This window comes from Sciurus carolinensis, chromosome X (assembly GCF_902686445.1).
Source record: "Sciurus carolinensis chromosome X, mSciCar1.2, whole genome shotgun sequence".
NCBI classification, from domain to species: Eukaryota; Metazoa; Chordata; class Mammalia; order Rodentia; family Sciuridae; genus Sciurus; species Sciurus carolinensis.
Window position 1 is genome coordinate 113,548,136 of NC_062232.1, and position 27,501 is coordinate 113,575,636.

General features: G+C 37.2%; 1 protein-coding gene across 4 annotated transcripts in view; it reads left to right on the forward strand.

The window, feature by feature from the left end:
* The window catches only part of LOC124972303 (P2R1A-PPP2R2A-interacting phosphatase regulator 1-like), a 114,136-nt gene that overhangs the window by 12,580 nt on the left and 74,055 nt on the right, over positions 1–27,501 (forward strand). For all 4 annotated transcript variants that reach the window (XM_047536578.1, XM_047536579.1, XM_047536577.1 and 1 more), the window contains exons 4-8: positions 6,660–6,716; positions 24,175–24,218; positions 24,333–24,387; positions 25,871–25,963; positions 27,332–27,390. In XM_047536578.1, the coding sequence (XP_047392534.1) occupies positions 6,660–6,716; positions 24,175–24,218; positions 24,333–24,387; positions 25,871–25,963; positions 27,332–27,358 (276 nt within the window). In that variant the 3' untranslated portion in view covers positions 27,359–27,390. The remainder of the gene's footprint in view (positions 1–6,659; positions 6,717–24,174; positions 24,219–24,332; positions 24,388–25,870; positions 25,964–27,331; positions 27,391–27,501) is intronic.

Genomic DNA, 27,501 nt, shown 5'->3' on the forward strand with positions numbered 1-27,501 from the left:
GCAACTCAGTGAGACCCTGTCTCTAAATAAAATACAAAATAGGGCTGGGGATGTGGCTCAGTGGTCGAGTGCCCCAGAGTCCAATCCCTGGTACCCACCCCCCACCAGAAAAAAAGAAAGATATATAGCAATTCATTATTACAATTAGAGGAAGAATTTACTTCTACTTTGTGTATTTCTATGGTATTTAAATATTTTTCAGAAAGCATGAACAATAAAAGTATTTTCATTTCTAGCTAACATATCACATTACAAAGTAGAAACATCATTCCTGAAAAAATGTAAGCATTGTTGAGTGATATCATAAACTATAATTTTAAGGGTCTTTGCCATACTGGACTACTCTTAAAATTGGTACTGCAGGTAGCTAGAGTGGTCAAATTCATAGAGACAGAAAGTAGGTTGGTGATTGCCAGGGCTGGCAGGAGGGAGGAACAGGCAGGTATTGTTTAATGGTGTAGTTTTAGTCTTGACAAATGGAGAGTTCTGGAGACTAACATTCGCATTACAATGCGAATGTACTTAAGGCTACTGAATTGTGCACTTAAAAATGGTTACTGTGGTACATTGTATGTTATGTATATTTTACCACGATTGAAAATAAAAAAAGTGGTGCTGGTTTTCATGTATTTTAGTGTAGGTGAAACAATGTTTTAGAAAAAAATCACTGTAACAAAGGTCCCTGAAGAACCAAGGGTTTCATTTAACAAACAAATGTGAATATTTCTTAAGCATTGTAAAATTGTACGTTATCTCACAACTATTTTGTTTAATTAAGCACAGATATTTTCTTCACCAGTTTCAAGAAATCACTGCACCCTACTTCTAGGTAGTAGAAACACGAGGGTTTCTTCTGACTATTGGGGCTCTGCCTTCCCTCGAAATCCCCCCTTTTCTTTATCTCTTAAGAACGCTGAGGTTGGCATGCCATTCCCCATCTCTGCCAAGAATCCTCTTAGTATCCCTGTTCTTCGAAAAGAAGTGGAAGACATGTTTCACCTTCTTTTTAGACAAGATTGGGTTTTTCTTGAGCAGTTCATCCACTTTAATTTTATGGCTGTTGATATTTACCTGATTGGCTTTTACTTTCCACGTTGGCAGCCATGAACCCTAAATCTAGTTCACGGCTCACCCGCAGCAAGTGTATAAGCATTCCAGGCCTTGCTCTGTCTGCTGTCTGTCCAGCCTACACTCAATTCCTGTTAAGTGCCACTGAGAACAAACTTAATTTCTGGAACCAGACAGCCATTTCTAAACATAGCATACAACCCTTCATTCAGAATTTTCTAAGCCTTTTATCTCTAGTAAGGACTAGGAAATGGGTTAAAAATAACATACGTAGAAAAGTTAAAAATTATTTTTAAAAATTTACTGTCTGTAGAATATTAGTTTTCTATGATTTCTCTTTTAAACAGAACTTATGTTGGTCTTTCTTCCTATCTTAATTGCTTCACTTGAAAGAAATCCTAGGAATTAGTTTCGCCTATCGCTCATCCCCAACCCCTCTTTCCATCCCTACTCCCCCATGAACACACACACACACACACAAACCTTGATATCACTCCTTGGTGACATCATTTTTTGGTGCTAGTACTCTGGCTTTCTTCCAAAGACTTTTTCTCCCTAGAGTGTAAGAGATATATGAGAAATTAACACAGAAGAAACCCATGAGTTTTAGCAACATCTCAGGATACTTTATTTTATTTTATTACTTTGTTTTATATAGAAAAGTTATCTGGGCTGGGGTTGTGGCTCAGTGGTAGAGCACTTGCCTAGCATGTGTGAGGCACAGGGTGCAATCCTCAGCACAACATAAAGATAAATAAAAATAAAAGTTAAAAAATTATTTGATGCAATTTCCTTATAAGCACTAGCTATAGTACTTTGGAGAGAATTCTCTTCCAATTAATTTTTCACATTATTACTAAAACAAACAAACAAACAAAATCAGCCAGTCCAGCATTTGATTCACAATTTATTCAATTAAAAAATCTTCCTGTGATTTTCTGCGATTCTGTAGCTAAAGTTCAAACCCAACCCACCCAGAAAATTCACACTATAGCACTACTGATGTCATAATTTCAGTCAGGCAATTTTTTTTTAAAATTTATAGTTGTAGATGGGCATGGTACCTTTATTTATTTATTTATTTTTATGTGGTGCTGAGGATCAAAGCCAGTGCCTCACCACCAGGCCAGCGCTCCACCACCAGGCCACAAACCCAGCCCTAGTCAGGTAATCTTCTAGTGATTTCCTGGACAAAGTCTTCCAATAGGAAATTCTAAACCTTTGCCTGAACTAAACTGGGTCTTTCCCATCCCTTAGGTATCTGTGAAAAATAATCTCTTCCAGGAAGTCTTTTGTAATTAGTTTAGAATTGTTTACCACACTCTGCAATTCTCTTTTCCTGGTTAAGGATGTAACTCAGTGGTAGAACAGCAGGGGGCCCTGGATTCAATTGCCAATACTGGGAAAAAAGTACCGAGGCAGGAGGATCCCCAGTTCAAAGCCAGCCTCAACAAAAGTGAGGCTCTAGCAACTCAATGAGACCCTGTCTCTAAAATACAGAATAGTGCTGGGGATGTGACTCAGTGGCTGAGTGCCCCTGAGTTCAATCTCTGGTACCCTCCAAAAAAAAAAAAAAAATCATTATAATTCAGCTAAAGTAACAAACACAATTTCATATATAGAGTATATGAAATACTCTATATATGAGTATTATATATAATAATTTTAAAATGTAAGTTTTATACAGAAAAATTTCCTGACTTTCCTGAGAAGGGTCTACTAGTCGCATTATTGACTTGAATTAGAAAGGTTCTTGAAATATCATTTCTGGAGCTTGGTTGGTACAGGCCAGCCGAGTTACTAGTCCACAACTGTCAAACCCCTTCTCTACATCCATCCTCTGAATAGGAACTGAGCCAGGCTCAGGGCTGAATATCTGAGAATGTCCACTTCAAAGTTAAATAGATGGTACTGCCGGGTGTAACCTGCTTGTCTTCTGTATATACCAGGGGCTGGGGAGATAGCTCAGTTGGTAGAGTGCTTGCCTCACAAACACAAGGCCCTGGGTTCAAATCCCCAGCACTGCCAAAAAAAAAAAAAAAAAAAAGAACTTCTGTATATACCAGAATAGGTTGTTTTTTTTGCACAGTTCAGAGGATTTGAGCATTGAACCCAGGGCCTTGTGCTTACAAGGCAAGTACTCTACCAACTGAGCTATCTCCCCAGCCCCGTTTTTACTTTTCTGTTGCTTCTGGTGTTAAACTCCTTGCACAACTCAAATGCCACCCAGTGCCTCTCATCTGTCTCCCACCATCTGTGCATGGACAGTTGATCTTCACTTTGTATTTCCACTCCACCTTGCTTCCATTTAAAAATCATTTCCAAATAATATTTGCTTCCACGACTGGTTTGTAAGGTCTCTAAGTGTCTCTTATTAGCCTTTTCTGCTTCAACGCTCTCCTTTCCCTCTGAGCAGAAAACAGCTCCTTAAACATGATAAGGATTCAAAACATACTGAAATACTTATACATTAGCCACATTTTTATAATAGTGAATTACTATGATAAAGTAGTTGTTGCTAATTATCAAATATAATTTATATGTAGTGAATTTCCAGTTAGTCACGTAAGAATTTTCTTTTTTTTCTTTTTTTTTTTTTTTTACCTTTTTTGGTACCAGGGATTGAACCTAGGGGCACTTAACCACTAAGCCACATCCTTAGCCCTTTTTAAAAAAATTTTTAACTGTAGATGGACATAATACCTTTATTTCATTTATTTATTTATATGTGGTGCTGAGGATCGAACCCAGTGCCTCATACATGCTAGGCAAGTGCTCTACCACTGAGCCCCAGCCCCAGCCGCTCCTCAGCCCTTTTTATGTCTTATTTTGAAACAGGGGTCCCGCTAAGTTGCTGAGGCTGGCCTTGAACATGCCGTTCTCCTGTCTCAGCCTTCCAAGCCCTTGGGATTACCAGACTGAGCCATTGCACCCAGTTTCTTATCCTTTTAACAGTCTTGGCTATTTAGTTCACTTTTAGAAAATGTTGAGGGGAGAAAAAAGCTGATGTTAACACTTTAAGCAAAATATAATTGGTGAGGCAACAGGTTTCTGAAGAAGTCATATGATACATTTTAAAACCCAATAAAGTTGGATGCAGTAGTGTGTGCCTATAATACCAGCAACTTGGGAGGCTGAGGCAGGAGGATCGAAAGTTCCAGGTCAGCCTCAGCAACTTAGTGAGACCCTGTCTTAAAAAAAAAAAAAAAAATGAAAAGATCTGGGGAGGTGGCTCAGTGGGGAGGCATCTCTGGGTTCAATCCCTGGTACCAAATAAATAAATAAACAAATAAATAAATAAAAATTTTTAAAATAGTAAAAATTCAGATTATCTGCTTCATAAAGCATTTATTTTTCCAACACACACTTTTGAGCATTCATCAATTTATTCTTCTTACTGTCTTTCTTGTCCTACTGGTTGCTACTAGGATCCTTAAGCTAGTCCAGTTCTTTTCCCTCTTCCTGATCATTTCTCCAACTGGCTGCCTTCTCTTCTCCCTTCCTTTTTCATTCAACCCTTACTCTCTTTACTAGCCTGTGACCCTGCTTCTAGTCCTTCTTCCTTCCACTCTAAATTTGTTCTGCACGATACTACTAGGGTTACCTTTCTTTTTTATGTATTTATTTTTTTGAGGGACTAGGGATTAAACCCCAGGACCTCACGTGCTAGCCAAGCTACTGCTGAACTCCATCCCAGCCCTTTTTATTCATTTGTTTGTTTATTTTTTGAATTTTGAGACATGGCCTTGATTTTGAAATCCTCCTGCCTCGGCCTCCCGAGTGTCTGGCATTACAGCCGTGCAACAGCATGCCAGGCGAGGATTACCTTTCCAAAGCTGTTTAGAAGCCTTGTTGTTTAGAAGACCTTTTTTGTTCAGTGCTGGGAATTGAACCCAGGGCCTTGTGCATGCTAGCCCTCTACCACTGAGCTATACCCACAGCCCCTAGAAGGCCTTTAAGCCTGGTACAGTATTGCACACCTATAATCCCAGCAACTCAGGAGAACTGAGGCAGGAAGATTGCAAATTGGAGGTCAGCCTCAGCAACTTAGCAAGACCCTATCTCAAAATAAGAAATAAAAAGGGCTGAGCATGTAGCCCTGGTAGTACTGATATGGTGACCATGGTTTCAATCCCCAGTATAAAAAAAAAAATACCTTTGAGCTATAAGAACTTATGCTTTGGGTTTCCTATTGGACTCAAATGCTAAAGTTCAAAAATTGGAATTTGTTTTCAGTCAAATTTTCCTAATTTGCTCCTGCAACTTCCTCTGACATATCAGGTTTCAGCCACCTTGAACCCTTCTGTTCTGAGAACCTTGGGTTTTGGCCTGAGCATCTCGTCCCACTCCTTCAAACACCCTTCTTCCTTTCCCCATCTCACGAATTCTTACCTCCACTCTGGGGCCTTCTCTAAGACTGTAGGTAGAGTTTGCTGTCTTTTGAGCTCCCAGAAATGATAACGGTTTTGGCACTTACTTTGGCCTAGTTTTCCCTAAGTAGACATTGGTTTCTCAAGGATAAGAAAAAATATATTTTTTAATCTTTGGATCTTCAGGGCTGAGCAGAGTATTTTAGCACATGGTAGGTGCTCATTAAATATTTTCAGTTAGATATGGCAAATTCACTATCTAACATTTCAAGAAAAAACCGGGGTACAGAAAGAACAAATGAATAAATGTGGAAAGTAATTTTCTAGCCCCATATTCACACTTAACTTTAAATCCCTTCCCTGTTTCATGCCCTTCTCGTGTAGGTCCTCATAAGCTTTGAAAAAAGACCTAAAAAGAGAAAGTAGCCCTGAAAAAGAGAAAGGACCTAGACAACAAGGTTCTTAGCAATCAAGAGTAAAATGTGCTACTTGAAAACGATTACCTAAAGTCAGTTCATATTAATGAACATTTTGTTTCCCTGCCTAGAATCCAAGGTGTTTGGTGGAGTTGCTTCTTTTATATTCCTTTTGTATGTTTGGCAAGTTATCTGCTGATATAAGGACTGTTTCTACTATTTGTTCCAAGAAATGCCTTTCACTAAGCTTTAAGGATGGGCTTAAACTGGCAAGAAGAATGAGGTGATTTAAAGCTCTAGTACCTTAGGACCTTAGGAAAGGAAAGGTAAAGATAAAATCTTTTCTTTTTCACTTGTTTTTTTTTTTTTGGTACTGGGATATTAACCTGACCTGTTTTACCACTGAGTCCCATCCCCAGCCCTTTTTGATTTTTATTTTGAGGCAGGATCTCACTAAGTTGCTTAGGACCTTGCTAAGTTCCTGAGGCTGGCCTCGAAATTGCAATCCTCCTGTCTCAGCCTTCCAAGCCGCTGGGATTACCAGCCACTGTGCCAGACTCTGTCCCATATTTCTTATGTTAACAGTTATTTTGTTTGGTTTTGAAATGCATTAGACTTTGGTTAGTGTAATTTCTTTTTGTCAAGATCCAACTGAATATTTTAACCTTTGACCTTAACTGATATCATTGCTGGTATACATTAGGCACTCAATAAATGTCTTAGATGATTCAACATTAACTTCCTGTTTAGAAATAACTAATCAGAAATGTTAACACGAGCTTGACTTTTATGTTTTAAATTTCAGTTGTTCCTACCTTCTCCTATTCGTACTTCTGCCAGTCGCCTGCATCAAATCAAACAGGTAAGAAGAATTTCAAAATTGACAGATGTTCATTAACAAAAGTAAATTTTATTTTATTTATTTATTTTTAAAGATCTATGTTTCAGTAATTCTAAGCCAGGTCATGTATAATTAAGTTTCTAATTTTAGGAATGGTTTTCTAAACAAAACAAATGATACAGTTCTCTATTTATTTGGGCTATTTTAATAAATTGATAGTTTCCAGAAATACCATGTACCCTTATATTACAAATCTAGTTTCTTCCAAGGATCTCAGAGAATGCTATATATAAAAACTAAGTTTCAGCTTCATAATTACCACAGTTATGTTTTCTTAAAGCTCTCCAATGAATTTTTGGACAGCTGAAGTGAATTTTATGCCACTGTTTTGCATTCACTTCTTAGTGATCTGAGTTTAGGGACACATTGTACCTTACTGGTTTAATGTTTGGTGCATGCCTGTGTGTGTTTATATGCATGTGTGTATTTAACAGCACAAGCCAAATACAGAATTAAACCTTTTAATTATCCAAGGATTAGCCACCAAACTCAAAAAGATCAAATCACCACTCCATCACAGGTGGTAGGATTTTTTCTGACCCAGGTACAAGCAGCCTTTTTGCAAGGGGGTGCTTAACTGTTACGAAGCACTTATTCACTTAGCACTGTGATGGGTACATCTGTGGTCTCTTTTCATCTCACAACAGCCTTGCAAGGTCAGAAATAAAAAACAGCAGAACTGAACTTATTTACCCAATGTCCAGACTTCGTGAATGTCAGAGTCAAGATTTAGGCCCAAATTATTAGATTCTTTTCCAGCTCCCCTTTCCCGGTTAGAGTGACACAAAACCCTTAATGGTATTTTATAATCCTAGTTGTTAGTCCTCTAACTCGTATGTCCTTTTCCTCTCTACCTCGCCAGCATGATGGTCCCATAAGGTCAGGTTACCTTACACTAACAAGAAAGTATGATGAAACTGTTTTTTTTTTTTTTTTTTTGGTACCAGGAACCTAACCCAGAGGCACTTAACCAATGAGTCACCTCCCAGCCCTTTTTAAAATATTTTATTTAGAGATAGGATCTCACTAAGTTGCTGAGGGCCTTGCTAAGTTGCTGAGGCTGGCTTTGAACTTGTGATCCTCCTGCCTCAGCCTCCCGAGCCACTGGGAGTATAGGCATGTGCCACCGCAAACAGTCCATTCCTTTAATTTTTACCTTTTCACTGCTTGTCTTTGTATGATGCTATTTCAGAATTTTTTGAAGAATGAAAAAAACTTCACACCAACAGTAAAAGTGACTTTTGACTTATCTGTGCAATTTGGTTTTTTGCTTTTCGTAAATCAAGCCAAAAATTTGAAAATGGGTTATTTTCAAGGAAATTGGTGCTGTTTGAACTGGTTAATAATGTAGGTTGGAAAGCCACTTATTTCCATAGTGACAGAATATGTATTATAAACATTTAAAGTGAAAAACAAGTAGAAAATTAGTGATGAGAAAATCGATATTACACTACTTTGAACCTGGGTACTGATTGAATGGAAAATTAAGACTTAGTCTCAGTTTAATGAACTGATAAATGTCTTAAGTTGCTTACTTTTTTATATGCACTCTTTAACTATGACTACTACTACTTTTTTTTCTGTTGAACTTAATTTTTTAAGCTTAAAACAGGGCTGGGGAGATAGCTCAGTCGGTAGAGTGCTTGCAAGCCCTGGATTCCATCCCCAGCACCGCAAAAAAAAAAAAAAAAGCAAGCTTGAAACAGAAATGTCTGGTCCTTTCTCCATTGCATTCTGAACTTTGACTTTAACAACATTAATAAAGACATTTATTTCATCTTTCAGTAAAATGGAGGAAATAATAGTAGCTTTTTCAGGGTTGTTGTGAGTATGAATATAATTAATATATGTATAATATCTGGCATACTGCATTAATTTTTTTTTGTAGTGGGGATTGAACCCAATGGCACTTAACCAGTGAGCCACATCCCCAGACCTTTATATATATATATATTTTGAGACAGAGTCTCACTAAGTATATGTGGGCCTCATTAAGTTGCTGAGGCTGGCTTTGAACTTGCAATCCTCCTGCCTCAGCCTCCCAAGTCACTGGGATTAAAGGTGTGCACCACCACGCCCTGCTTTGCATTAAAATTTTTAATGGAAGTTTAAAATCATATAAAATAGAACCTCCATGTACCTAATACCTAACTTTTAGCAATTATCCACATTTGGAACATTATTTTTTCATCTATTTCTTTCTATTTAGAGGGGAACAGAGGGATAGTACTTTAAAGTAAATCTTTTTAAGTAAAACATATCTTTTTACCTAAATGTATGGGCATGAAAAAGACACTTTGGCACCAGGTGCGGTGGTACACACCTGTAATCCCAGCAGCTCAGGAGGCTGAGGCAGGAGGATCACGAGTTCAAAACCAGTCTCAGCAACTTAGAGAGGCCCTAAGCAACTCAGGGAGATCCTGTCTCTAAATAAAATATAAAAAGGACTGAGGATGTGGCTCAGTCATTAAGTGCCTCTGGGCTCAATCGCTGGTACTAAAAAAAGAAGAGAATGAAGAAGAAGAAGAAAAGAAGAGGAGGAGGAAGAGGAAGAAGTGGAAGAGGAGGAAGAAGAAGAGAAGAAAGAAAGAGACACTTTGGCATAATCACAATGATCATTATGTGTAAGAAATTAATTTCTCAGTGTCATCTAAGTCCATGTTAGATTTTTTCAGATTCTTAAAAATGCCTTTTTTATTAATTCATACCCAATCCAGACATGACACTTGGTTGGTATCTCTCTCAGACCTTCTTTATTTAAAACATCCTTCTCTTCCTATTTTTGTTTACTGCTGCGTTTTTATTGTAGAAACCAGGTCATTTGTCCTGTAGAGTGTCCCACATTCTCCTTTTGCTTCCATGTGGTGTTAATATGTGCTTTTATTCCCTGTAAACTGATTTGATGAAATTTGCTTTTATTTTTAAATAAGCACACAATCCTAAGTGAATGTTAGGTTCTGGGTTAGCATTGAAATAATTGTATAGTTTAAATTGCAGCCTTTCCTATTGGACTATTAATGGACAATGTCTCGATTGTGATTATTAGCTGTTTTCTGGTATTTGAGAGCTCAAACTTAATTTTCTAAACACATAGAAATTCTTCCTAAGTATTCAGGAATTAATGTTTTTGTGATTTTCCTTTCCTAATAACAAGTGATATTGTGTTTTAAGAGATTTGAAAGCATCGTCTGTAGTTCTCTATCTCCCAAAACAGTGAAATACAGAGCAGAAATAGTGATGAGTATGCTCAGGCTGCTGTAACAAAGTACTACAAACTGTGTGTCTTAAACAATAGGAATGTGTTGTACCTCACATTTCTAGGGACTAGAAGTTTGAAATCAATGGGTTCCTTCTGAAGGAGGTGAAAGAGAGATCTGTTCCAGGCCTCTCTCCTTAACTTGTCGATGGTTGTCTTCACATTCATATGAAAACACACTGTACAACCACTTGGCCATTAAAATCTTTCAGACACAGCGTCCATTGGAGAACAAAAGTAAAGGCCCTGTCTTCAAATAAGGTCACATTCTGAGGAACCTAGGGGTTAGGACTTCAGTATATGAATTTTGAAGGACATAATTGAGTTTGATTGCAGTATTTCATTGTATAACTTTATTTCCTAACTTGCTAAGTAGGATGTAAAATCCTTAGTATCCAGATGGGGTGATGGCACAGTTCTGTTATCTAAGCTACTTTTTGTTTTTTAGTAGTGGGGATTGAACCCAGGGGTATTTTACCACTGAACTACATCCCTAACCCTCTTTTATGTATCTATCTATCCATCTATCTATCTATCTATAATGGCATTGAACCCAGGGGTGCTTAACCACTGAGCTCTACCGACAACCCCTTTTATTTTTCATTTTGAGACAGGGTCTTCCCAAGTTACTTAGAACTTCCCTAAGTTGCTAAAGCTGGCCAATCTCAGCTACTTTGAAGACTGAGGGAGGAGGATTACAAGTTCAAGGATAGACTAGGCAATTTAGGAAGATGCTGTCTCAGCATAAAAATTTTAAAAAAGGGCTGGGGATGGTTGTAGCTCAGTGGTAGAGTACTTCCATGCCCTTGGCTCTGGGTTCAATACCCACTACTCACAACAAAACAAAACAAAACAAAACAAAACAAAACAAAACAAAACAAAACAAAACATTAGCATCCAGTAAGCACTTGACTTCTCCATAGTGTCTTAAGTAAAATCAATTGAAAAGTATCTTCTTTATTTATTTTTTTTATTTTTGGGGGGTACTGGGGATTGAACTCAGGGGCACTTGATCACTGAGCCCATCCCCAGCCCTATTTTATATTTTATTTAGAGGCAGGGTCTCACTGAGTTGCTCAGCACCTCACCATCATTGAGGCTGGCTTTGAACTCGTGATCCTCCTGCCTCAGCCTCTAGAGCTGCCGGGATTACAGGACTGCATCACTGTGCCTGGCACTATTATGTATATTTTATAATGCAAACATAAAAATAAAGGAAATTTTTTTAATCTTCTTACTTGCATTTCTAGTATCCCTGTATTCATATTTTCACAAATTTAAACTTTAGTAACATATTACAGTTTTCTTTTTATCTTACGTGGATTTTACTAATTAAATTGAAGTTAGACATAAATATAAGGAAGCTGTTTATAAGATGAAGCCATTTAAAATGGATTACGCCAGCTGGTTGTGATTATGATAGGCACAGTCTAGATAGTATCTTTCTGTGAGCATTTTCTTGTCTAATAAAGCATTGAAATTCAATTTCTGTGATATGTTTTTGAGGACTTTATCTTCCTTTTTTTTTTGAACCTAATAAGTACCTTGTCTCTTTCATGAACAGAAATTCTTTAAGGGAAGAGCCTAACTTGTTTAAAAAGAAATTTAATTTGATCTTTGTTTATAAATTGTTTCAGTCTTTCAGCAAGCATTTATTGAGCACTGTGCAGACGTTTGACAAATAAATCTTTCAGGCATAGTCTCCCTCAGGGAGGAAAAATTGTTTTCTCTTTTTACCTTGTGTACTCAAAAATTGAAAACTAACAGGGTTCAGTGGTGCACCCTATAATCCCAGCAACTCAGGAGAATGACAAGTTCAAAGCCAGCCTCAGCACCTTAGCCAGACCCAATCCCAAAATAAAAAAGTAAAAAGGGCTGGAGATGTAGCTCAATGGTTAAGCATCCTGGGTTCAATCCCTGGCACCATAAAGAAAAAAAAAGAGAGAGAGAGAGAGAAAGAAAGTAACCTTAAATTCTCAATTGTGACAGTTACATCACAGGGAAAGGGTGGTGCTATATACTAGAATATTATCCTTATTTTAACATTCTTATTATAAGTCATCTAAAATTCTCAAATCCATTTGGGAAAAAGACAAGACATAAAATGAAAAAGCATCAATCAACTCCCTTTTACTAACAACACTCAATAGCTGATATTGCCTCATGTTCCTTTTTTTTTATTATTGTACTGTAGATTGAACCCAGGGGCGCTTAACCACTAAGCCACATCCCTAGCCCTTTTATTTTTTATTTTGAGACATAGTCTCACTGAGTTGCTTAGGGCCTGGCCAAGTTGCTATTGGCTGACCTTGAATTTATGATCCTCCTGCCTCAGCCTCCCCAGTTGCTGGGATTACAGGTGTTCACCCTTGCACCCAGATCACACTCGTATTTTGAATGGGAGGAATATTAAATAAAATTTGGTCCCAGTTCCAGGAAAACTTGCTGTTTGCTTGTTCATTGGCTTAATTACAAAATACCGTGAGCTTTTCTCACTAGAGGAAAACATCTACATAAGTATTAAATGGAAGAATTATACTAAGAATTTTGCCTAAAAGATTGACTGTTCCATTATTCTAAGATACTGAATTTCTTTTTAAACTACCTTTCTGAATTTCCCTCATTTTCCATGACAGTATCAAAATAGTCACCATCACACAATTTTAAGATTTAATCTTCTCTTTGTCTTATTTTTCCATCCAATTAGCCCTCTAATCCTATTAATTTTTCCTTGACAGCATCTCTGTTCTCACTGCCACTTCCTCCTTCTGTCCCTTGGGTCCAAATTACAAAGATAATATCCTAATAGATTTCCTATCTCTTCCAGTTTTATCTGACTTCCACAAGCAACACCAAGGTAACTTTTTTTTTTTTTTTTTTTTTGGTACTGGGAATTGAACTCAGGGGCACTTAACCACTGAACTACATCCCCAGCCCTTTTTATATTATATTTAGAGACAGGGTCTCACTGAGTTACTTAGGGCCTTGCTAAGTTGCTGAGGTTGGCATTGAATTTGCAATCCTCCTGCCTCAGCTTCCCAAGCTGCTGGGATTACAGGTGTCTAGATAACTTTTCTAAAACATTATTTTTTACTTTATTACTACACAAAAAGTACGAAAGGCTTTCCATTACCCACTAATAAAATTAATTGATGTGTGGGCCGGGGAGATAGCTCAGTCGGTAGAGTGCTTGCCTTGCATGCACAAGGCCCTGGGTTCAATCCCCAGCACCGCAAAAAAAAAAAAAAAAAAAAGATTAATTGATTTGTAATGAACGTAACTATGTGCCAGACACTGTGTTGAGAACTTATACAACCACATCAATATTCTCGTTATTATCATCTTTGTATGGATGAAAAAAACAAGACTCAGGTTATGTCTGCAGTTATACAGGTAATAAGTTAAAGATTCTAGGGATCTGGGATTCTAGTCAGTTCTGTTTGACTTCAAAGCCTTTGGGCCTAACAACTATTCTTTTTTACCCAAAATTCTTTAAGTTCAAACTCTTCAATTGTTTAAGATCCTATAAATCTGGTCCTGTCTTATCTCTCCAGTTTTATCTTTTCGTTACTCTGTCACACAAACTCTGTTTTCAAGCTAGACTTGACTGTCTGTAAATTTGCTATATTCTTTCCTTCCTCAAAACTTTTGTTCATATGTTACCTTCTGTTGGGAATATTCTTCCCTCCACCCTCTGCTTGTCCATATTTGAGCATCTTTAAAGGCCTAGGTCAAATTTTGTTTCTTTCATACACCTCATACCACCACTCTTCCAAAACATTTACTATTTATAATATAAACAACAATCTTTTTTTTTTTTATTCTGAGCATTGAACCCAGGGACACTCTACAACTGAGCCACATCCCCAACCTGGTTTGTTTGTTTGTTTGTTGTTTGTTTTGAGATAGGGTCTCACTAAGTTGCTTAGGGCCTCACTGAGGCTGGCCCTCCTGAGGTTGGGCTCAACCTTGCAGTCCTCTTGCCTTAGCATCCCAAGTTACTGGAATTACAGGTGTGAACCTTTGCACCTGGTATAAACAACCAAGTTCTTTAAACTCTCTCTTTTTTTCTTTTTTGGTGGTATTGGGACTCAAACCCAAGGCCTCCCATGTTGGAGACAAGCACTCCACCACAGGGGTACATCCATAGCTCCTAAATTCTCTTGAACACACATGACATCAGTACGAAACGTCTGAGTACTTGCCTCCAATAAACATACACATACACACCCTAACCCACTGTATTTACTTATACATTTTGGACATATACCATTGTGCTAGTATATTATAAGAATCAGAATATATACACAGTAGAAATAAGCAGGAAATTATATGTTTAGAAAATTTAAAATTTTACTAACTATAGATTATTATTGAGACTGAATATGAATTTTTATTTCCAATACTTTTCTTTTAATGGAAAGAATTTATTTTTGTAATTTATAAGAAGAAATAGAAACTGGAAAAACTAAATGAATTACTAAAAGCCAAATAAATGTTTTGTACTTCAAGAGATAATTTCTTAAAATACCTCATTTGCAACATAGAAGTTGTGGTCATTATGTTTTTTTTTTTCATACAGGCATATAGGGTAATAACATCTGTCCTTCCCATCCCCACTGCCCCATCCCTCCCCCCATTCCCCTCTGCATAATCTAAAGTTCCTTCATTCTTCCCTACCTACCACCCACTGTGGATCAGCATCTGCTTATCAGAGAAATCATTCAACCTTTAGATTTTTGGGGATTGGCTTATTTTACTTAGCATGATATTCTCTAGTTCCATCCATTTACCTGCAGATGCCATAATTTCATTCTTCTTTAAGGTTGAGTATTATTCCATTGTGTATATGTACCACATTTTCTTTATCTATTCATCTGTTGAAGGGCATCTAGTTTGGTTCCATAGTTTTACTATCATGAATTGAGCTGTTATAAACATTGATTGGCTGTATCTCTGTAGTGTGCTGATTTTAAGTCCTTTGGGTATAGGCCAAAGAGTGGGATAGCTGGGTCAAATGGTGGTTCCATTCCAAGTTTTCTTAGGAATCTCCATACTGCTTTCCAAAGTGGTTGCACCAATCTGCAGTCCCACCAGCAATGTACAAGTGTTCCTTTTCCCCCACATCCTCAGGAACATTTATTATTGCTTGCATTCTTGATGATTGCCATTCTGACTGAAGTGAGATGAAATCTTAGATTTTTTTTTTTTTCGTGGTGCTGGGGATCGAATCCAGGGCCTTGGGCTTGCAAGGCAAGCACTCTACCAACTGAGCTATCTCCCCAGCCCCGAAATCTTAGTTTTGATTTGCTATAATTGCAAGAGATGATGAACATTTTTTCATATGTTTGTTCATTGTATTTCTTCTTCTGTTAAGTTTCTGCCCAGTTCCTTAGCCCATTTATTGATTGGATTATTTGTTTTATTGGTGTTAAGTTTTTTGAGTTCTTTATATATCCTGGAGATTAGTGCTGTATTTGAGGTGCATGTGGAAAAGATTTTTTCCCATTCTGTAAGCTCTCTCTTCATGTTATTGCTTGTTTCCTTTGCTGAGCTGAAGCTTTTTAGTTTGAATCCATCCCATTTATTGATTCTTAATTTTACTTCTTGCACTTTAGGAATCTTGTTATGAAAGTCAGGTCCTAAGCCGACATGATGAAGATTTAGGTCTACTTTTTCATGTAATAGGCTCTGGGTCTCTGTTCTAGTGCCTAAGTCTTTGACCCACTTTGAGTTGATTTTTGTGCAGGGTGAGAGATAGGGATTTAATTTCATTTTGCTACATATGGATTTCCAGTTTTCCCAGCACCATTTGTTAAAGAGGCTATCTTTTCTCCAATGCATATTTTTGGCAACTTTGTCTAGTATCAGATAACCATATTTATGTGGGTTTGTCTCTGTGTCTTCTGGTCAGTACCATTGGTCTACATGTCTATTTTGGTGCCAATACCATGCCATTTTTGTTACTATTGCTCTGTAGTATAGTTTAAGGTCTGGTAGTGTGATATCTCCTGCTTCACTCTTCTTGCTAACGATTGCCCCGGCTATTCTGGGTCTCTTATTTTTCCAAATGAATTTCATGCTTGCTGTTTCTATTTCTATGAAGAATGTCATTGGGATTTTAATAGGAATTGCATCGAATCTGTCTAACACTTTTGGTAGTATGGCCATTTTGACAATATTAATTCTGCCTATCCAAGAGCATGTGAGATCTTTCCATCTCCTAAGGTCTTCTTCCATTTCTTTCTTTAGTGTTTTGTAGTTTTCATTGTAGAGGTTTTTTGCCTCTTTTGTTAGATTGAGTCCCATGTATTTTATTTTTGTTGAGGCTATTATGAATGGGGTAATTTTCCTAATTTCTCTTGCAGTGGATTCGTCGCTTATGTATAGAAATGCATTTGATTTATGGGTATCAATTTTATATTCTACTACTTTGCTGAATTCATTTATGAATTCTAGAAGTTTTCTGGTGGAGATTTTTGGGTCTTCTAAATATAGAATCATGTCATCACAAATAGTGATAGTTTGAGTTTTTCTTTTCCTATTTGTATCCCTTTAATTTCTGTCATCTGTCTAATTGCTCTGGCTAGAGTTTCAAAATGATGTTAAAGTAGAAGTGGTGCAAGAAGGCATCCCTGTCTTGTTCCAGTTTTTAGAGGGAATGCTTTCAATTTTTTTCCATTTAGGATGATGTTGGCCATGGGCTTAGCCCACATAGCCTTTACAATGTTGAGGTATGTTCCTACTATCCCTAGTTTTTCTAGTATTTTGAACATGAAGAGGTGCTGTATTTTGTCAAATGCTTTTTCTGTGATAATTGAGATAATCATATGATTCTTGTCTTTAGATCTGTTGATGTGATATATTATGTTTATTGATTTCCATATGTTGAACCAACCTTGCCTTCCGGGGATGAGCCCCACTTGATCATGATGCACTATCTTTTTAATGTTTTTGTATGTGATTTTCCAGAATTTTACTGAGAATTTTTGCATCTGCATTCATCAGGTATATTGGTCTGCAGTTTTCTTTCCTTGATGTGTCTTTATCTGGTTTTGGTGTCAGGGTGATACCACCCTCAGAGAATGAATTTAGTAGTGTTCCCTTCTTTTTGATTTCATGGAATACTTTGAGGATTATTGGAATGAGTTCTTTGAAGGTCTTATAGAACTTGTCTGACAATTTGTCTGGTCCTGGGCTTTTCTTGGTTGGTAGGCTTTTGATGGCATCTTCTATCTCATTGCTTGAAATTGATCTGTTTAAATTGTGTATGTCCTGTTGCGTGAGTTTGGGTAGGTCTTAGGTCTCAGAAATTTTTGGATGTCTTCAAGGTTTTCTATTTTGTTTGAGTGTAAATTTTCAAAATAGTTTCTAATTATCTTCTGTATTTCAATAGTATCTATCATGATATTTCCTTTCTTATCACAAATTTTAGTAATTTGAGTTTTCTCTCTCTCTTTGTTAGTGTGGCTAAGGTTTTATCAATTTTATTTATTTTTTCAAAGAATCAACTTTTTGTTTTGTCAATATCTTAAGTTGTTTCTTTTGTTTTAATTTCATTGATTTTAGCTCTGATTTTAATTATTTACTGTCTTCTGCTGCTTTTTGTGTTGATTTGTTCTTTTTCTAGGGCTTTGAGATGTAACGTTAGGTCATTTAATGTTGAGTTTTTACTCTTTTAGTGTACGAACTCAATGCATTGACCTTTCCTCTTAGCACTGCTTTCATAGTGTCCCAGAGATTTTGATATGTTGTATTGGTGTTCTCATTTACCTCTAAGTATTTTTTTATTTCCTCCTTGATTTCTTCTTTTATGTATTCATCATTTAATAGAATGCTATTTAGTCTCCAGGTGTTGGAGTATCTTTTATTTTTTTATTTTATCATTGACTTCTAGTATCATTCCATTATGATTGGATAGAATGCAGGATAGTATTTCTATTTGGATTTGCTGAGAGTAGCTTTGTGGCATAACATATGGTCTATTTTAGAGAAGAATCCATGTGCTGCTAAGAAGAAACTGTATTTGCTTGATGATGGATGAAATACATATGTTTGTTAAGTCTAAATCATTGATTATGTTATTTAATTCTATAGTTTCTCTGTTTAGTTTTTGTTTGGAAGATCTATTCAGTGGTGACAGAGGTGTGTTAAAGTTACCCAGTATTATTGTGTTGTGGTCTATTTGATTCTTGAAATTGAGAAGGGTTTGTTTGATGTACATAGATGCTCCATTGTTTGGGGCATATATATTTATGATTGTTATGTCTTGCTGATTTATGGTTCCCTTAAGCAGTATGAAATGTCCTTCTTTATCCTTTCTTACTGTGGTTTGAAGTCCACATTATCTGACGTGAGGATGGAAATCCTTGCTTGTTTACATAGTCCATGTGAGTGATATGATTTTCCTTAAACTTTCACCTTCAGTCTGTGGATGTCTTTTCCTAGGAGGTGAGTCTCTTGAAGGCAGCATATTTTGGGTCTTTTTGAACATCCAGTCTGCCAGTCTATGTCTTTTGATTGATGAGTTTAGGCCATTAACATTCAGGGTTATTATTGAGATATGATTTGTATTCCTGGTCATCTTGGTTTATTTTTGGTTTTTAACTTGACTTAGTTTCTCCTTTGATTGACCTTTCCTTTGCTGGTTTTCATTGTTTTTTAACATTTCCTCCTCACAGAATATTTTGCTGAGAATGTTCTGTAGTGCAGGCTTTCTTGTTGTGAATTCTTTTAACTTTTGTTTATCATGGAAGGTTTTTATTTCATCTTCAAATCTGAAGCTTAATTTTTCTGGCTATAAAATTCTTGGTTGGCATCCATTTTCTTTCAGAACTTGATATATGTTATTCCAGAGCCTCCTGGTATTGAGGGTCTGGGTTGAGAAATCAGCTGAGATCCAAACTGGTATCCCCTTATATGTAATTTGATTTTTTTTTCTCTCACAGTCTTTAAAATTCTATCTTTATTTTGTATGTTAGTCATTCTCATCATAATGTGCCTTGGTGAGGGTCGGCTGTAATTTTGTACATTTGAGGTCCATAAAGCCTCTTGTAGTTGATTTTCCATTTCATTCTTAAGATTTGGGAAGTTTTCTGATATTATGTCATTGAAAGGGTTGTGCGTTCCATTGGTTTGTATCTCTACGCCTTTGTTTATTCCAATAAATCTTAAATTTGGTCTTTTCATGTTGTTCCATATATCTTGGAAGTTCTGTTCATGATTTCTTACCATCTTCTCTGTGCCATGAACTTTATTTTCAAGAGTATGTAGTCTGCCTTTGTTGTCTGAGGGTCTGTCTTCCAGGTGGTCTAGTCTATGGTGATACTTTCCATTGAATTTTTAATTTGGTTTATTGTTTCCTTCATTTCAAGGATTTCTGCTTGATTTCTTTTTGTAATCTCTGCCTCTTTATTGAAGTGATCTTTTACTTCCTGTATTTTCTAATACCATCCTTTATTTTATTTTTATTTTTTAATTTTTTTATTTTTTTGCAGTGCTGGGGATTGAACCCAGGGCCTTGTGCATGCAAGGCAAGCACTCTACTGACTGAGCTATCTCCCCAGCCCCCGTCCTTTATTTTGAAGATCAATCTAATTATGCATTTTCTAAACTCCTTCTCTGACGTTTCTTTTACAGTGTTGTCTATGTATTCTTTTGTTGGATCATCTTGGTTTGTTTGAGGCGCTTCGTTCCCTTGTTTTTTCATGTTGTTTGTGTGTCTTCTTATCTAGTAGTATGGAGCTGAGGCAGTACAGATTCTACCCTGTAGTCTTATGGTGTCCCTGAAAGCTTCCAGTACCTCGCCTTTAAGGGGAAGACCATTATTAACAGCATCCAGTACAAGCAATATACAACCTTAAACCAAATGGCTCCTATTAAGGCATTTACTGCTTTGTCACAATAGACAGAAATGAAGTGTTCAATTATTGTCTGTAATATAAACAGTAAGTTTGCTAATTTTGTTTTTCTTTCAAATGATGGACAATGAGGGAACAGAAGTAGTGGAGGATGTGATGTTTATGAGGGAGAGTGAGAGAAGATAGAGGTAAAAATTTATAGTAAGAGTGAGGAAAGAATTAATAGAGGATAGCTATTAGTATGAGAGAAGTGAGAAAGAGAATCCAGGGAGACAGGTAGATGAGAGAAAAAAATATATGCAGATTTTTTTAAAAAGTAAAAATATAAGAATAAACAACAAAACTGTCATATACTATTCAGACATCTCATTCCTCAATAAATTGATGGATAAAAATATATGGATTCAAAGATGGTAGAGGTGTGAGAGAGAGGGCAAAAAAAGAAAAAAATAAAGGAGGAAAGTCTCAATGGAAAATTGATTGCTTCTATTGGCTTTCAAAAATGTTCTCAGCTTCCCTTCTCCACTGATAGTGGGGTTGTTTGAAGTTTGATGTTCGTTCCAGTCCAGTGGGTGTCCAACCAGTTAGGTGGGCAATTCAATAGCCAGATGCCCTCATACCCTCCTAGTCTTCCCACTCATTGTAGCTTGGCCCCTTCCATCCCTGCATACCTCAGGACTCCCTGAGCTGGAGAGAGCCCAGTTTTCTCCAGTTTCTCCAACCTGTGCTTCCCCCAGGGAACTGCCCCTAGTCTCCGCCTTTCCACAGACTTGCCAGACCCAGACTGGCCCATGCAAACCCGCTGCAAGCTGATGGACCTGGGCTTCAGCTTTCCCAGGCCCTGTCTTCCTGCAGCCCCAAGATCTCAATGCCCTTTCAGCTTGCAGAGAGACCACCAGGCATGCGCTCGCACAAAGGAGTGACCCTGCAAAGAGACAGTCAGATGGCAGCCACTACCATATGGAGTAGAAAAACCTCAGGGGCAACCAGACCTGCGGGTACCCCAATATATCTCCAGGTCCTGACCTGAGTCCCCAGACCCAGGTGGCTGTGCCCCAAGATGGTGGTGGCTTGGGTGGCAAGCCTTGTAGGCCCTGGCCAGTGTTCCAAGATGGTGGCAGCTGTGTGTAACCAAACCTGTGGGTACTGTGACAGTGGACTTCCAGGCAACAGTGGGCAGCAGGTGATCTGCTGGTGGTCTGTAGGCAGTCTGCAGGCTAATGGCTGACAATAGGTGGGAGAACACTGGGTGGTGGGCGATGGGTAGGGGGACATTGGGCGATAGGCAGGCAAGAGGTGGGCAAACAGGCAAATGGGAGATGAAAGGCTGTGGTCAATGAGGGATCTGCACTCCAAAGGCAGGCAATATGCTGGCAGATGGCGGGTGATCATGGTGGACGCATAGGGTAAACAGCAGGGGATTGGTGGGGAGCTGACTGCCTCGCAGAGAAAGTGTTTCCTCTGTTTGAATCCCTATGACAGAGTGATCAGGAATGCAGCCACCCCTAGTTTGCCATCTTGGATCTCTATCTCCAATACTCTTAATGATTCATACTTTAGACAGCTCCTTGATAGATCAGAATAGCTCAGCATCGTGTTTTCATAGTAATAAGGCTTAGAGGAGCTGTGTAGCTAGGAGTAACCCAGGTTTCATGTTTGCCACTTTCCCAATATTTGCTTCAACTTGCATTACTAGCTTTAGCTTTATCTGGTGTTCGTAGGAGTCCTTTTTTTTTTTTTTCTTTAAAGAAATGGGGTCCCTCTATGTTGCCCAGGCTGGCCCCAAACTCCTGGGTTCAAGTGATCCTTCTGCCCCAGCTTCCCTGGTAGCTGGGACTACAGGTGCCCATCACAATGTCCAATCTGTAGGAATCTTGTTCAGGCTCTTGTCCATGTTGTGGTTAGTGGTTTAGTTAAAAGTGGACAACATACACATATTTAGCTAACTTGGCACAGGTAAACTACAGCTGACTATATAAACAGGTAAAGACCCTCCCAAAATACCCTTCCCTCAACTTCTGGAACCGAAGGGCTGAGTGAGGTCACCTGTGTCAATCTGTATGTTTAATATCAGAAAGCATTTAATTCTTGCTATTTTAAATCAATATATATTTATAAATTGACATATAGGTAGGTGAATTGAATTTCTATCTTAAGTCTATATTTATACATTTATATAACTATAAAAATTGAATGTTTTTTTCTTTCTGCTTCTCAGTAGGTCATCTTATGCACCCCATAGGCTATGTTCATATTTACTTTGGAGAATAAACGCTTCCTGTATGATTTGAGACCTCTTTAGGGAAGGTTCATCTGCTTCCCTACAATGTTTAGCACCCTATTTGTCACATTGGAGATATTTATTGTGCATGGAATATGTTCTTAAGAATGTCAGGATAAGTAGACTGGTTGTTTTTGTTTGGCCATTTTAAGCATTTTAAGAATATAGTTAGAGGGCTGGAGATGGAGCTCAGGCAGAGTGCTTGCCTAGCATTCCTGAGGCCCTGGGTTCAAGCCCCAGCACCACCAAAAAAGTATAGTTCATGGTATTAGATACATTCACAATATTGGGCAACCATCTCCATTTTTAGAACTTTTTCATCAAGCCGAGCATAGTGGTGCACACCTGTAATTCCAGCAACTTGGGGGGCTGAGGCAGAAGGATCTCAAGTTCAAAGGCAGCCTCAGGGAATGAAGGGAAGGAAGGGGGAATGGTAATAGGAAAGATAATAGAATGAATTGGATATTACTATCCTATGTGCATATATGATTACACAAACAATTAACTATATATCACATACAACCAGAAGAATGAGAAGTTATACTCCATGTATATATAATATGTCAAAATATACTATCATGTAAAACTAATAAGAACAAATTTAAAAAATTTTTAAAAAGCCAGCCTCAGCAAGTTAGCGAGGACCTAAGCAACTCAGTGAGACCCTGTGTCTGAATAAAATGTACAATTGCTGGGGATGTGGCTTAGTGCATAAGCACCCCTGGGTTCAATCCCCGGTACACAAGAAAAAAAAAAGAACTTTTTCATCATGCCAAACAAAAACCACTTAAATAGTAATTCCCCATTCTCAGTGCCACCCCAGCCCCACCCTGTAACCTCTACTCTACTTTTTGTGTCTGAATTTGACTCTTCTACATACTCATATAAATGGAGTCTTGCAGTATTTGTCCTGGCTTATTTTGCCTAACAATGTTTGCAAGATTCGTCCATGTTGTAGCATGTGTCAGAACTTCATTTCTTTCTAGGGTTGAATAATATTCCATTGTATGACTGTACCACAGTTTTTAATCTTCACATCTGTCGACGGACATTGGATCATTGCTACCTTGTAGCTCCTATGACTAGTGCTGCTCTGGGTGTTGGTGTACAAGCATCTGTTGGAGTTCTTGTTTTCACTGCTTTGAGGTAGATACCTAGAAATGAAATTGCTAGTTCATCTGGTAATTATTTCAATCTTTCGGGACTTGCCAAACTGTTTTCCACAGAGTTTATATCATTTTTCATTCCCACCAGCAACATCCAAGAGTTACCATTTCTTCACATTTTCACCAACATTCATTGCCTTTCTGGTGAACATTCTTCTGGGTGCCTCTCTTTCACAATTTTATATAAACAATTCATTTTTTCCCACTTAACATATAATACATGTTTTTGATGTCAATGACTAGATTTAAATCATGTTTGTCCCATCATTTACTTATGCAAACTCATGCTGACTGACATTTAGTTTGTTTTGGACTATGAGTAATATTAATATAGTATTAATGGTAGGGAAAAATCAATAATTTTGAATCTTTGGCTTTATTATTTATACTGGGAATTGAAACCAGGAGCGCTTAACCACTGTACCACACCTCCAGATCTTTTTAAAATATACTTTATTTAGAAACGGTCTCACTAAGTTGCGAAGGGCCTCGCTAAATTGCTGAGGCTGGCTTTGAACTCGAGATCCTCCTGCCTCAGCCTCCCGAGCTGCTAGGATTACAGGCACGCACCACTGCACCCAGTACAGAATGAAAGTTTTTCGCCTAATCATTCCTTGCATATCTGATGTTCTGTAATGCATAAGTAATAGATCTTTGTGTGGGAGTTTGTGTAACAATGAAGAATACAGACCAAGATACTTATTTAGAGATCTGTTTATGCTGTAGCTCTTCGATAGTCCCATGAGTAAGAATATAGATGCGCCCAAATGAAACTTTAAAATTTTCAACCCAAATTAAACTGTTTAAAACCACAGGAACTAGACATTCCTTTTACCCTCATGTCCCTACCTTACAGGAAGAAGGCATGGATGTAGTAAATAGAGAAGCAATGCATGAACGGTGAGTAGTGTACTTTGAACTATGACTTTGATTATTTGTATATTCAGTTCTAACTTTTCCTTCAGATAGGCAAGCTACGGTACTGATTTCTTTTTTCTTTTTTTTTTTTTGTAGGGAGATACACACTGCGATACAGATAAGTCAGTCTTGGGAAGAAAGTCTAAACCTGGTATGGTATTATAATAACACTTTAATATTGTCCAAAATTTCAAATTTTCACTGTTGTAGTGTTGTGTAGTGTAGTGTTGTACTGTTATAGTGTTGTGTTTCATTGTAATTTCTAAAAAAAAATCTCAGCTCTTGTTTGATATTTAATTAATATTTTTAATATAAATAATTTGAATGATCTTAAGTAACAGTTTATGATTTATCCATAAAATAACTAAAATAACTATTATTTGAAAGTGGGGTTCAAAGTACATAGTTGTCTGATACAAAACCATAGCTGGTCTAAACCAGCTTTCTTTCTGTCCTAGTGGACCTTTGAAAAGTTGTTTTACTAAAATGCTTAGATTGCAAAACAATAATGATTTTACTTCTACATCATTTATTAACTATATGTTAATTTTAAGCTATAGGCAATGGATTTATGAAAAGATATTGCATTTTTATGTCTGCAAATATATATATATTTTTTTCCCTGGTCACATTTTAACATATAACATTTAAGCATGTTCAGAATATAGTTACATCCCTCATTCACATTTTTTAATGTCTCTATACATCATGGTTGCTTAGTTATGGTAGTTGAATGATGTTTAGTGTTCTTTTCTATGGAAATTTGTAATGGTAGGAGTTGAACTGAAATTTGAGTAGGAGAGATTCTAGTTAATGTCAATTTCCAGATTTGGGAGTTATTAGATCAAGAAATGGGTCATCAACAGAAGACATCTTTTCCTTTGAGTTCTGAGTAACTTACATGAACATCTGTCCCTGATTTTGAAGTAGGTTCTGAAAAATGAATAGATACCTTCTGGAGTCTTGTCCCTACTCACATTTTGGTACTAATAATAATAGATGTTGTCAGAGTCCTTTAATTGACCAAATTCTAATTACTGTGGGTGTTGGCATGAGTAAGTGAATAAGAGATTCTCCAAGTGTTTTAGGAGGAGAAAGGGAACATGTAATATATAAGTTTAATTTACATTGTGTTTTGGAAAAGAAGAGAGCCTATGTTAAAATTCTCAATTATATAGTACTGATTTTGTCCACATAAAATCTATAAATTTTTTTTTTTTAGATCATCCTGCTGTCCCATTTATATCTTAGTTCTAGCTAAATCTTTTTGGGTCCTTTTCTGGACATAGCATTACAGTTTTCATTAGCAAAGTACAGGTCAAATCCAAGAAGGAACGCTGAAACTTAGGGTTTGTGTATATAGTATATATTACTTAATATTGAGTACTCATGTTCTAGGTTTTCTGGGATGCTAGGGAAGCCCCTCAATCACCACCTCCAAGTGGCAAAGGGAAGCTTTGCTTCTGAAAGTGAATCTTAGGTTCCCTGCTTGCTTTATCATGATGAGAGCTGTCTGCATGGTGAAGCCAGACTCAGTAGTAAGGATTCTCTTTCGCATGCAACAGCTATCTCCATAAGTATTTGATTAGTAAGTAATTGGTGCTACAATTATCCACTGCTTTCTGCTTTCACAGAATGACCATGATCTGGAGAAACCATCCTCTATAAAGAGCATTGATCTAATCCCAGTACCCCAAGCAGCTTCTCTCACCAAATGGATTGGGAAAGTAAGAAAGGGGTGTCTTGAAGTCTATGTTCTTTGAAATAGTAATAGTTACCCACTCAAAAGCCTCTGAGGGCTGGGCATGGTGGCCCAAGCCTGTAATCCCAGTGGCTCAGGAAGCTGAGGCAGGAGAATTATGAGTTCCAAGCCAGCCTCATCCATTTAGTGAGGCCCTCAGTAAACTTAGCAAGACCCTGTCTCTAAATAAAATGTAAGAAAAGGGCTGGGGATGTGGCTCAGTGGTTATGTACTCCTGGGTTTAATCCCTGGTACAAAAAAAAAAATCTCGGAGGGAGTATATTTTATATTTTGCTATGGTATATCTAATGCTCAGCAACACTTTTCCTTTTTTTTCATTTCTCAAAGTATTATAAAATTCACCAACTTTTAAGTACACAGTTAACTTTGGTAATTGTGTACAGTTTCATAACCACAACCCTAATCAAGGTATAGAAGAGTTCCCACACTCTAAATAATGTCATGATCTTTTGTACTGTCTCCCTCCCCAGCACCCTTCCTGCCCTAGGAAACCACTGACCTGTTTTCTAAGAAAAGTGGTGGTTTTAAAACCTCTGTTCCAATTTGGTTTTAGCAATGTTTTTCTCCATCAAATTGGTGTGAGTTACACAAGTTTGCCTCCAAATCCTGTTCCCTGTTAGTTCTACATGATGAGTTTCTATGTAAGTGTATGTTATCTGAAAATACCACATTGCTTATAAAATAAGAATTTTAGAAACTTAGAAGAAATTATAGCTCCAGGTTCTATGACAACCAAATAAGTGGTTTCTTTTTAGTGAAATGAAAATGTCATTTGTTTGGATTTATCATTTTTATATACTGAAAAAGAAAAAATCCGTGACAAAGAACATGTGAAAATAAATGCAAAATTCAACAATTCATTAACCCTGTTTCACCATAATCTTCCTGACTGATCTTGTTCATAAGCCTTACTTATCTCTAGCACTTTAAAGAACCTCTTCATCCACAATTCTCAACTTGATTCAAGGCATGTCTCAGCCTGGACTTGCATGTCCTTCTATACTGCAGGTTCCAAAATCCTGAATCTTGGTGAACTAGAAGACAATTTGCTCTTTTTTTTTTTTTTTTTTTTTTTTTGCGGTGCTGGGGATCGAACCCAGGGCGTTGTGCTTGCAAGGCAAGCACTCTACCAACTGAGCTATCTCCCCAGCCCGACAATTTGCTCTTGATGTATTCCTAGATTTATCCATATTTAGAAAAAGGCAATAAAGTGATGTGATATCACATAGTATCCACAGTTCTCTTTCATGTTTCATGCTTAGATCTGTTATAATGAAATAATCATTGATTTCTTTTCAGATTTTTTCTAATGATCATAATGGTTTTATTTTAGAAGTCACAGGCCCACCAACACTGTTAAAACAGATATCCTTGGAGCAGAAAAAAGAAAAGGTACTTTATCTACTCTCAGAAATAAGTATAACAACTTTTACTCACTTTTATAAAATAACTAAAATCAAGTTTTATATAAAAATTGTTTTTAAATGATTTATTTAAAATGTA